This window comes from Hibiscus syriacus, unplaced genomic scaffold, assembly GCF_006381635.1.
Source record: "Hibiscus syriacus cultivar Baekdansim isolate YM2019G1 unplaced genomic scaffold, ASM638163v2 tig00111095_pilon, whole genome shotgun sequence".
In the NCBI taxonomy this organism is placed as follows: domain Eukaryota; kingdom Viridiplantae; phylum Streptophyta; class Magnoliopsida; order Malvales; family Malvaceae; genus Hibiscus; species Hibiscus syriacus.
In genome coordinates this window covers 2,837,905-2,851,083 of record NW_024062980.1, presented here as the reverse complement: position 1 = coordinate 2,851,083, position 13,179 = coordinate 2,837,905, and the positions used below count along the sequence as shown (strand labels likewise).

General features: G+C 31.5%; 1 protein-coding gene across 1 annotated transcript; it reads right to left on the bottom strand.

The window, feature by feature from the left end:
• Nucleotides 1-6,103: 6,103 nt before the first annotated feature.
• On the bottom strand, nt 6,104-10,940 carry LOC120152610 (stearoyl-[acyl-carrier-protein] 9-desaturase, chloroplastic-like). Its single transcript, XM_039164808.1, has 3 exons — nt 10,754-10,940; nt 6,932-7,433; nt 6,104-6,832 (listed from the first exon to the last, which is right to left on the bottom strand). Exons 1-3 carry the CDS (start codon nt 10,876-10,878, stop codon nt 6,269-6,271), a joined length of 1,191 nt encoding a protein of 396 aa, XP_039020739.1. The 5' UTR covers nt 10,879-10,940; the 3' UTR covers nt 6,104-6,268.
• Between the last annotated feature and the right edge of the window lie 2,239 nt (nt 10,941-13,179).

Here is a 13,179-nt window from a genome sequence, read left to right as displayed (position 1 = left end):
CATGGTTAAGCCCTTAGCCGAGGTTTTAGGGATGCATGAGATCTCTACTTCAGGGGTAGAACAATTAAACCTTAAGTAACACTTGATTTAGATCATGCATGTACCTACTGCTTAGTATCGTATCTTCAACATGCTTGAGTTTATAAAATTCTTATGTTGTCTAGATTATTGATTATATTGTTGGGATTTGTAAGTTCATCCTTCAGATGTTTTTCGTTGGTAGGTCAGTATCTCGAGCAGTTCGTAGAGCACCCTCGCAGCAGAACTTCCAGCATCTCCTTCAGAGTATTGTATCATAGCTTAACGGGCATATGTATTCATAGAACCTTACTTATGTATTCAATTTATTAAACTCAGAGTTTGTATTATTTTGATTCTAAATTATGTGTCATGGAGGTCCGGTTTATAAATTGTTTTTATAATAGTTATCTATGTTTTTAATTATGGTACTATTCAGCATATTTGAAAAAGAAAATGAATAGGTTTTGAAAATCAGAGGTTGTCTCGGTAGCCCAATGTGGCACTTTAGACCTAATTGGGTTTAGAGTGTTACAAGTTTCGTGTGACATTCTAATCCATTGTGTTTTTGGGTTGGATCGGATTAGGGTGTTACAATCTCTGAAACTTTTGGGGTTTATGTTGTAAAGATTAGTTTTGAAAGGATATTGAGAGTGATTTGGGATTCTCCAAGTTTTAGTATAGATAGTGAATTTTAGTATACATTAGATATCATGTATTTTTGTACCCTTCATGATGTCTACGTTTGTAGTGGGTTATTATTCTTTTCATCCATGTAGGTAGATAAGATCGAACCACATTAAATCTCTTACCTCTTACATGTCTTATTTTACATTGATATCGTTTTGATTATTTTTCTACTTATAAATTCCCAACAGTTTTAATAAAAAAAATCATGTGCATAATTTTAAATTAGAGCTTTTATTCTTCATGAATAAACAATATTAATCCATAAAGGGGCAAACTAGATCAAATGGAAAAAAAATTATCTTCATAAAATTTGAGTTCATGATCGTCTAATACTTAAAATCTCCCTATCCTACCAAAAAGAACTCTCAACTCAAAGGAATTTAAACGTACTGTTAAAAAAATAATCAAATGGTAATTACATATTATATATTAACTTCAATTATTAATTTTATCTAAAGTTTCCAAATAAATAAATTAAGAATTAGATTGTAATGTATTTTATAAATGCTGAAATGGTAATTCTAACAAAAAAAAAAGATTTATATCATGATTATTTACTAAAATATCTATAATCATTCTAAAAAACTCCACATATAAAAAAACTTCATATATAATGTTTCATAATTTTGTAGAGAAATATTAAAATTTTGATATATAAGATTTTATTAATAAATTCCCATTGACTATAACTTAATTTTAAATATATATTTAATTCTTTTTGTAACACCACCTACTCGTATTGTATAAATGATGAGGCTAAAGACATCATCACATTTGTATATCAAAATAATGTCCTGTCTAAGGTAAATTTAAATCTTATGGAAGTGAGGACTATTTTTTAGGTTACTTTAAAACTTTAAAAGTATTTAAAACGTTTTTAAAAGAAAATCAAATGAATAATTTACAAAATTTGAACAGGGTATCACTATTTAACTTAAAGTATTAATATCCTTGAAGGCTTGACATGGTATTAGTATCAATAAGAGATATTAAATGTCTCTTTGCCTCACTGAAAATTTTGGGCAAAACTTTCGAGATAATGTTCTGAAATAAATTAATTCACGAGCTAATGGACTCCCAAAATTAATTGTTCAAATAGGGTGAAATCCACAGTGTTAGCTGTAGGTCGCCATGCACTCCGGGCGACCTACCCTTGCTCAAACAGAGAGAATGAACGTGTTGCATGGCACATGCACGTCCCAACACATAGGTCGCCATGCCCTCCGGGCGACCTTGTAGGTCACCATGCACTCCGGGCGACCTACCCTCGCTCGGCTTCCCTCGGATTCCCTCGCATAGCTCGCTCGGTTGCCCTCGGATGCCCTCGCATAGCTCGTTCGGATGGCCTCGGTCGGATGGCCTCGGATGCTCTCGGATGGCCTCGGTCGGATGGCCTCAGATGCCCATCGTGTTGGGACGTGCATGGCACATGCAATCTCTTGTAGCTCGCCCGGAAGACATGGCGACCTAGTAGGTCGCCCGGAAGGCATTGCGACCTACGGCCAACACTGTGGATTTCACCTTATTTGAGCAATTAATCTTGGGAGTGCTTTATCTCGTGAATTAATTTTTTCCAGAACATTATCTCGAAAGTTTTGCCGAAAATTTTGTTTGAAAAATGTTTTTCGTAAAATAAATTTTTTTTTTTGGAAAACGTTTTACAATGTGTGAAAAATATTATGTAAATCATTTTACATTACTTCATGAAATGTTTTAGAATTGTTTTATTATAAATATTAAATAAAATAAATAATATTATTTATCATAATATTATTATTTTTGAAATATTAGAATTAATTTATTCGTTATTATTAAAATATTACTTCTTTAATTTTATAATTAAAAATATTAAGATTAATACATTCTATTGAAATAAAAATAGGGTTAACTACATTGATGATTATTTATGTTTGTGTTTTGTCCACTTTTGGTCACTGATTTTAAAAAATATAAAATATGGTCACTTTCGCTTTTATTTAATTAAGATAAAGTCACTTTTGTTTTTCTCTGATTAAAATGTAGTCATCATGGGTTAACTGCTATTAACAATTAACTGAATATGTGACGTGATAGTTTATATAATCACACATTTGGTATGTATTATTTACATATTCTCTCAATTTAGTAATGCTTTTAAATAAATTTTAACATAAAATATATATTTCTAAATGAAAATAAATATTTTTAAATTAAGTTAATAATAAAATATATTTAATAAGTTAATATAAAAATATTTTTAAGTTAATATATATAAATATTATGAATTTAAGTATTTATACACTGAGATACAAAATATATGCATCATGTTGTCTACTTTAGACCAAGCAATGGTCTTGGCTTAATGTTGGATACATGTTTAGTTTCCTAAGTGATCAATGTTTGAATTTTTTTGCCCAATTTGCTTTCTTTTGTTTTTTTTTAACCAGATGGTGGCACATGTTTTGATTGGTGGAAATAAATATATTAAATTAAAATAAAATTAGCCTCCAACTAAATTGTGATACTGGCATGACATGTGACATCATTCAATTGAGGATTGAATTTATTTTAATTCATTAAAAGTAAGACTAAAGTGAGAGAATATATAGATAACATGAACCAAATGTATGATTATATCAAAATATTTAACTGTTGTTAACGACAGTTGACTCGGGTGACCACATCTTAATTAAATAAAAACAAAAGTGACAATATCTTCTTCTTTTCTTTTTTTTTAAATCAATGACTAAAAATGGTTAAAACACAAATATAAGTTATTATCCTTGTAGTTAACCCATAAAAATATTATAAATTATATTAATTATTTATTAAAGTAAGAGTATTATATTATATTTTGAAAATTATTAATTAATATATTTTAAATATCTTTATTAAAATAGTGTACTATTATACTAAATTAAATACATAAATAATATTCTTCATTATTATTAATTTAATAATATTATTTCTATAAAATTAGTAAATAATATAAATTTATTAATAATTTGTTATATATATTAAAATAAAATATATTATATTATATTATTATAATATTATTGAGTATATTTAAAAAAATATTATATTATATTATTATAAAATTATTAAATATATTTTTAATATTTTAATCATTAATATTTTAATAAAATGATATTAAAATATTATAATAATATTAAATACATAAAATAAAATTATTTTGAGTATTTTTTTAAGTGAAAAATTCAAAAAATGACTTATGAAAAATAAGACCGTAAGTCATTTTGCAGAAAATGCAAAAGAAATTATGTTGACTAGGAAAATGTTTTCCATTGACCTATCGGTTTTTCTTCAGGTAAAAATTGGAAAATGAGAAAACGTTTTCTAAAAAATATTTTACTTGAAACAAAAAGACGTTGATATGCATTAAATAATATTAGTGATAAAAAAATGTTACTTTTTAGAAGTTCTCAGCTTAAGTAATTATATTTGTAGTATGTGTATTCATTGTGGGTCACAGCCATCGGGTGTAGCATCTCTGTCTTCTTTTTAATGCATTTGTAGTAATTTCCATGACTTCTACTTTTTATACGTTTCTGTCATTGGAATTTATGAAGGCTTAGAACTAGGGTAGCGGAGTAGTGTTGCCTTAGTTTAGGTTTTAACCCATTTGACTTTATTCCTTCTCGTAGCTTGCTATCGCTGACTTCTGTGTATCATTCTCTTCATGTTTCCTCTTTTTAAATTTAGCCAGGTCTTACGTTTCTGTCTATATGCAGAGATTTTTTCGCAGGGATTACTTTTCATTTTAGACGCGTATATGAAGATTGCATAAGAAGATTGTTCAACTATGTATTTATTTATTTATTTATTTATACATGCATTGTATTTTATCTTTATTTTTAATTTTTCTAACTGCCGGAGGTCTTCTACGGAAGCTGCTCTCAACCTGGCGTTAGGGGCAGCCTACTACCCTACCTCTCCCTTATCCCATTACATATGGGAATAAGGTTTTGTTATTGTTGTATTCATTGTCAATTGAGCCAAAATATTATAAACAATTACTACTTTATAATAACCTTATACTAATAAAAAAATCTATTAATATCATTATCATGCTGTGGTATTGATATTTGATTGTTAATACTGATAATAAATTCAAGTTTTATATTTTCATACATTTAATAAAAGAAGTTTATAGGATATCGACACAAATTATCAATACCTTTTACCCCTAAATGCAGAATTTTGACATTTTTTTTAAAATTATTTCAAAACATCTCTTATTATGCTTCAACTCTTTTTAACATATTTTACACAAAATATCACGCATTAATCAAATTTTTATGCTAGTTCAACAAATTAATTTTTAACTTGCTTTGCATATTTGATGCATAAAAAGATTGATTAACTGTGTTGAAACCATTTTGAAGAGCACGTTACGTGGCCTGGAAATCGCGCTAATAGAGGATCCACACGGTTGGCTTTAATCTGATGAAGAAAGGAGTATAGTAGCATAATGCTTAAGCAAATAGATGGTAGGTTTCACAGACGACTTCGACATCCCTCAAATAGGGTTATGGCGATGTTTCCAAGGAGCCTTGTCTTTGTAGAAAATGGTTTTTAAAAGATAAATATTTTTATCACATGGAGCTGAGGGAGACTGCTGTGGAAGTATTGTAATACATTCACAATGATAAAAGTATCCTTTTTTTTATTGAATTATTATTTCAATTTAAACTTTTTAAAAAATATTTTTGTCCAGACGTTTCCGGATCTGTGAACGAGAATAGTTGGTTCATAAGCGACCCAAAAATAAAAATATTTTTATTTTAAAATAAAACGTTGAAAATTAAAATGTTTTATTAAAAAAGTTAAAGTGATTTAAATTTTAAAGATTTTTTCATCTTAAAATAAAATAATATGCAAACTACATCGTTGAAGTGTTATATTTGAAGGGATTCAAACTCAGGACCTTTGAATCTAAAGGTTAAAGTTTAATCATTAGATCAATTCGAGCTTTTATTCTATTCTAATAAAAATAATATAGATACCAAATTACATAAATAATTTATAATTTAAAACTAAAATACCATGGTTTATAAATAATATATTTTTATATAATTTATAATATAAAAAATAAATTTCGGACATTTCAAAAACAGATTCCATTTCCCTGTTCCCTCAAAAAAGTATTCTGAAGCCCAAATCTTTATTTCATTTGTTATTGTTGCCGAATCAATCGCCACCGTTCACTCCTCTTCATTGCGGAATTCTTACTACCGATTACTCCACCCTCATTGAATCCTAAATATTTAATTTAGGCAAACTAATTTTGGGTTTTTATTTACCCAATACTTCATCTTGGAATATTTGTATTTTATAAGATTTTTGTTTATAGTTGTCGGTATTAGAGGCAGTCCAAAAAGATTTCATGAAATAGTAGAAGGAACTTGATACTTCATTGTTGGTGCACACACACACACAGAAACAACCTCACTTAAGTCCCCAAACTAACACTTATTTAAATTACAACTAGACACGTTTTTCAGCACAATTTCCTCTAGGCCCTTCTCTTCTTGCGTGACAAGCTACTTGGACAGGGAATTCAGAGCTTAACTTGCCTGCCAGAAACCCAGCTGAATGGAACACTGGGTGTTTCCGTAGTAGCCTTCAATTGAGCTCTCTCCTCCAGCCTTCTAATTCTCGGTGCAAGACGGCACACGAAGTCCTGAGCTTCACGGCCTTCGGGCGAAAGTCCGGTGAGTTGCTCCACCTTCCATCTCTCCACCAGATACTCAACTATATCGGCATAGTCCTTGACCGTGTAAACCCCGATTCGTTGCGCAACGGATGCATAGTGGTCGAAGAGGTTTTCGTCTATGCCATCGTACATCAAGTGGGCTGGCATCGATATTTTCTTCCTCATCATGTCGGCAAAGGACTGGACGGATCCGTCGGGATCGATCTCAAAGAGCTTTTCGAGGATTTTAGTGTATGCTGTCTCGTGACGCTTTTCGTCTGCAGCAATCGAACCACATAACTGAGCCAAATTCATGTCACCATGCACCTTGGCTAGCCTGGCTGTATTCCCATGGGAGATAAAAGTCGCCCTTTCTTGGAAAGTTGTGTAGATGAATCCCAAGTAAGGGCTATTCTCCGTACCCGGATCCTATAAAATATACATCTCAGTATGCAGAAACGACCTCAGTTGAAGTATTCATTTTGCAATTTAACTAACAAGGTAAATCATGTGGCCAAAGCATCTTACCATTCCGGATCCGATCAAATACTGAATCGTCTTCTCAACTTGCCTCATGTCCACCCTCCCACACAAGTAGAGATACTTGTTGAGTAGATCAGTGTGCCGGTTCTCTTCGGCGGTCCAAGCCCTCGTCCAAGTAGCCCAAGAAGTAGGGCTAGCACCAGTTTCATCACGAGTTCCATCTAATGTATTAAGCATTGTTTGGTAGGTCGGAAGGGCTTCCTCCGTGATCATGTCACCGACCAACACGATGAAGTACTCGTCTGGAATCTCATTCGCCCGCGCTCTGAGCTCTCGGACTTGGTCCTCGAATCCGTCAGATGAAGGATCAGGAAGAAAATCCTTAGGCTGCCAACATTTATCAACTTGTTTAAGATGAATGAGAATGTTATCCCTAGCCCAATCATCCAAAGATTTAAAGATCTCGATCTTCTGGGGAGGCATGGTGTGTGTGGCCTGATGCACCAGCTTAGGTGCCATGAACGGCTGCTTCAGTGTTTCTGCCTCTCTGCATCAAGTAAAAAAACCAATTGGGGATTACATTCTTATTTTTTCTTTAAACAAACTTATAAAAGCATAACTCGAAAGATTCAAATCCGAACAATTATATCTATAAGGTGCATATACGTTGTCAATAATTACTATAAATCTATCCCAAGTCAAACCACACTAACTTAACTATTACACTAACTAAGAAACTCAAATTATAAAATAAAACAATATTATATATGTACCAAAAAAATATTATCTTATACAACAATAATTGAGGTTTTTTATGATGCAACATTTTTATTATTTTAAAAATATAAATTAAGAAAACGTAACAATATTTTAAATTAAGTTGTAAGATTAAAAAACACTATTAATGTACCAATTATGTTTCCTTTAAAAAAATACCAATTGAGATTTCATAAATCGAATGGGATCAATTTAATTAAAAAATCAACTAAAAATATAAGATAGAATATTTGTAAGATAAATTAAAAATTAAAAACAATGTTTTCTCTACTTTGTCTTATCATTACTTAATAATAATTAATATCATTACAATAGATTTTTTATTTTGTACTTCAATATATTTGTCGGGCTGATTTTTTACAATACAGTTGAAAAAAAATTATTAGATTAGTACATTCGAGAAATTATTTACTCGAATAGGATGAATATTATAATACACCCAATTTGCATGGAGGTTCAAAGTAGCATAATGGTCCTCCTCAATTTTTTATATAAAAACTAAACCTTAATTAAAAATTAAAATATAAAAAAAAAAAATGAGAGACGCATTACACTCCATGCGTCTCCCTCAAATTTATATTAAAATCGAGTTTTAATCTATGTCTTAAACCGTACTTTTAACAAATATCCTATTTCAAAAAATAATCTCAACTCATCATTATTCGAGCTAATAAAAAATTCAAACACATTATATAAAAGTTTAGTCTAAATATATTAATTCTTTTACTAAATTTACCAAAAGTTTGGTGTAATGGTTATGTAATGATTATCTTTTTATTTTTTATTAAAATTTTCTATTAAGGTTTTTTTCATTATTAAATTTTTTTATTAAAGTATTTTTCATTTATTTCTTCAACATAATAATAATTGTTTGAATTTATTTTTTTCGATCCACCGCCGTCCACCGTCCGATTGTTTTGATTTTTTAGTATGTTGTTCGTGTTGGCCTTGCGCAACTTTTCACCATTCGAAACGTTGATCGGAGATCCCGATCTCTGTAAAGAAGACAAAAATCGTTCGGATTTATTTTCTCCTATCCGTTGTTGTCCACCGTCCGATCGTCCTGATTTTTCAATATGTTGTTCGTATTGGCCTTGTGCAACTTTTCACCGTTCGGAACGTTGATCAAAGACCCCGATCTTCGGCGAAAATCCGACAGAATGCAAGAAACATTTTTTTTCTCTTCAATTCTTCTCTCTCCCGTATACTCCTTCTCTTTAATTTTTATGATGAATTTTAGTATAATAGATAATTTAAAATAATAGATAGTGAATTTTTTAGTAGGATTTTATTTAATGGGTAGCGGGTTTTTTGTGATGATTGTTTAATAGGTAGTGAGTTTTTTAGTGATGCCAAAAATTGGTTTAATCTAGTAGGTTAAGTAAATGGTTGTTTGTTTGCCTCTTAGTAGGATCATTCAGCGCTGAATGTTAAATCGTTCAGCATTCAGCGCGTTTGTTTTGCACTTCTGAATGATTCAGTGCTAACTGATTTAGCAAAACAATGCTGAATGATTCAGCACAGAAGTACATTCTGAATCATTCAGAGCCAATTATCAAACAACATGTCATATTTAGAGTCAAACCATTCAGAGTCTCTGAATCATTCAGCATTTAAATCATTCAGCGCTTAATTATTCTGAAATAAACAAAAAATCCCTAAATCAATCTACCAAGATTTACTAAACTTACAGGTTAAACCAACTTTTGGCACCATTAAAAAACCCACTACCTATTAAACAACCATCAACTAAAAACTCATTACCCATTAAATAAAACCCGATTAAAAAACTCATTATCTATTATTTTAAATCATCAACTACATTAAAATTCATCATAAAAATCAAATAGAAGAAAAGAGCATACGGAAAAGAAAAGAATTGAACAGAAAAAAGAGAAAAAAAAATATTTCTTGCACTCGATCGGATTTTCGGCAGTGATCGGGATCTCCAATCAACGTTTCGAATGGTGAAAAATTGTGCAAGACCAACACGAACAACATACTGAAAAATCAGGATAATTGGACGATGGACAACAACCGATCGAAGAAAATAAATCCGAACGATTTTTGACCTCTTTACGAAAATCAAAATATCCGATCAACGTTCCGAAAGGTAAAAAATTATACAAGACCAACAGGAAAAACAAATTAAAAAAATAGAACGATCAGACGGTAAACAGTGACAGATCGAAAAAAATAAATTCAAACGATTATTACCATGTTAAAAAAATAAATAAAAAAATTTTAATAATAAACTTTAATAATTAAAAAAACTGAATAAAATTTTTTAATAAAAAATAAAAAAATAAGCATCACATAATCATTACATTAAATTAAACTTTTGGTAGGTTTAATAAAAGAAGTAGTATATTTAGACTATCTAAAAATTTACCCCATATTTGTCGTGTCTTCTATCTAATTTTTTTTATTTTCTACTTTTTCTTTCTTTTTCTTTTCTATGTGTCGTGTCTGTTTTCTTTCTACTTATATTTCCTATGTATTTACCACCTACCACCGGCCAGAACATGTCGCCGGAGCTTCTTTTTCAGCTCGACTTTGGGATATATTTTTGTGGGAACTACTGATCTGGTACCTGGTCCACCACACAACCGGTTTTTGGCTGCCGACAGCATATCGGTGCTTCGATCTACTACTGGTTGCTCCGATCAACGCCTTTTGACGATGAAAAACCCCATCGCGGGTAAGTTCATCCGTAACTTCGCCGGAATACGGCGAAAACCAAAATTAATAAAAACGACGAAAGAACAAGTTTGGAAGTTTTTAAATTTTTTTGCAACAAAATGGTCACATAAACTGTGTTAACTTCTTGTCACTTGCAAACGAATAATAAACGCCAAATAAGCTATTTCAAAACTTCATTCATCCCGCAAAGAAAAATAACACCAAGCATGCCGTAAGATCCTAAGAGATCACCAAATTTTGATCATTTTACACAAATATGCATACATGAAACGAAGACCCAAGGCCAAAAACATGTAAAAGCTAAAGATAAGGGGAGAGATCCATATTTTAACAAGCAAAAAACGAAGTAATAAGTACAAAAATAAAGGAAGGAAAGAAGAGACTTACTTGGAGCGAGGGGGGACAGTGGAGACCATAGAAACCTTGGGAGATCTAAGGGTGGCCATGGGTGGAAGACCAAAAGAAGGTAGTTTCTTAGTTTGAGAAACCATGGGGGTGAATTGAAGAGCCATTTTGCTTTGCTTTGGGGCGACGATAAAATCTATGCGTGTGTGTGTTCAGAGCAGCTAAGTCTCAATGGAGTTGTCCATTTAAACTAAAAAACACTGACAGTGGAAGACTGACTTTGGTTGTTTCAACATTGACCCTAAAGTTTGTTTTAATTACTGGTCTCCCATTACTTTTTAGTTTTGTTTAATGTGGTTGGTGACTCAATAATGATAGACACTCTCCTCTTAATATTATCAATTTAGCACTATTTTTGATACGGTGATAATAAAACGTGGATCGTCAGTCACATCTTTGTGGGTTCTATTCGAGTTGGCGCTATTTAAGAAAATGCGTGAATGGTCATCTGCGTCTTTGCTGAACGTATGACACGTACGAAAGGAGATGATTCTTCCATTATGCACGTTGAATTATTGGGTACTCCATTATTACCCGAGCCTGAAAACTTAACTTTTTAACGATCCTCTCCCCGATAAATAATCTCTTTGAATGCAAACATTACCGCACACAAATTACTTGCTTATTCTGACTTCTATCAAACTAAGTATATTTTGTTATTGTTTTTATAAGGTAAAATTATTTTTTATTATATTATATTTATTTTTATTTAATTATTTGAGTAAATTTTATTGTATTAATTATTTTGTATTTTTTACGGTTGTAAAATTGGAAGGCAGAATCATACCTCGATACATTTTGTAAATACGGTAACAATATAAAATTGTGTTTATTTAAATTATTGTGAAAATTTTTAATTTTTTTGGATTAGTTTATATTTTAATTCATATACTATTAATTTAATTAGGTGTAATTCAACTATTATTTTTGTAGATATAAGACTCTCAATCTTTCAAACTCTCAAAATGACGCATATTTCAGCTATTGTTTACTATGATGGAGAAATTCGGGAACATGAAATCGACGTTGTCTTCGCATCAAATCATTCTGTTAGAATATCCTTCAAGAGAAACATCACTTTTAAGGAGTTGATCACTAAAATTTCAATGAATGTTCATGTTTGAAGTACTAGAAGAATGTCCTCACTTTAGTACATATTTTCAACCGCAATATTTCTATTAACTTATACAGCGTTCGAACTCTCCAACGATGTTGATGTTGCTATGATGGTTGATTATCAAAATCAATATTCAGACGCCGATACACAGATGTATGCGATATTTGTTGAAGTGTCTACGGTTCGTGGTATGTCATTGTACTCCCACTATGGGCTGGCCAAGTTGACATCCCAACTCAAGTAATGTGTAATGATTTTAACTCGTTAATGGGAAATCCACATCATGGTGTCATCCCATCAAGTTCAATGGGGAGACATTCATCAGCAACTTGTTACGATCTGTACTGAGGTGGTTCCACAAACAATCCATATGAAAATATCGCTTCCAGTTCAAGGGGAAGGCATTCATCTGCTAATTTTTTTGACATGAATATGCAGATGCCCTCGACGCAACAATCTGTGTTGTACTCATTTGACACGATTCCTTCAAGTTCTAGGGGGAGTCATTCATCTGCGAGCTTCTACGACCTCAATATCGAGATGCCTTTAAGTTAAAGGGGAAGGTATTTAACTATCAGCTTGTTCGACCTAAATGTCGATCGTTCCACTACTAAAAATATGTCTTCCAATGTGTCCAGCGTAATAACATATACAACTGGATGGTTCGTGTATCGAAGATGAAGAGGAAAAATAATATATGAGAAATGGCAGTATACAACGGTCCTCACACATGCTATTCTGGAAGGATCAACCAGGATCATTCCATCTTGGACTCTAACATTATCTGCCAAGCCATCATGCTCAATGGTCAAAGCAAGCTCCCATATAGCTATTGTGGTGTTGATTTTAGTTATACAGTCGCAATATGGGTACACCATCTCATACAGGAAAGCATGAAAGGTAAAGTTGTTGAGTTAATCGATCGATGGAATCGGCCAAGAGGGGGTGAATTGGCAATTAAAATTTTGGTGGAAGCTTTTGCAGAAAATTGAAAGTAATTGCACATCGATTTACAGTGGTTCGACTTTCTCAACAAAGTCTACGTACACTACCTTAGCTATCCACACTAAGGATTTTCCAACAAATTCACTAATTTGTTCTTTCTTTTGAGGCCAAAGAGATAACCTTACAACTCCCTCAAGAATTATACCCCAATTCTTGAGAACACTCTTTCTCAAAGAGAATATTACAAATTTCGCAAACTTACAAGAAAACCTCACAAGGTAAGATGTTTGCACAATTCTAGAACAAAGAAAGAACACTCAAGAATAAATATAATTGAGCACAATAA

Bases quoted from the DNA above. Each gene is read 5' to 3' on its own strand.
- LOC120152610 (XM_039164808.1), bottom strand. From the start codon at position 10,878: ATGGCTCTTCAATTCACCCCCATGGTTTCTCAAACTAAGAAACTACCT. The intron at 7,434-10,753 runs GTAAGTCTCTTC...TACTTGATGCAG, and splicing joins ACTGTCCCCCCTCGCTCCAA to AGAGGCAGAAACACTGAAGC. The intron at 6,833-6,931 runs GTAAGATGCTTT...TATATTTTATAG, and splicing joins ATTTGATCGGATCCGGAATG to GATCCGGGTACGGAGAATAG.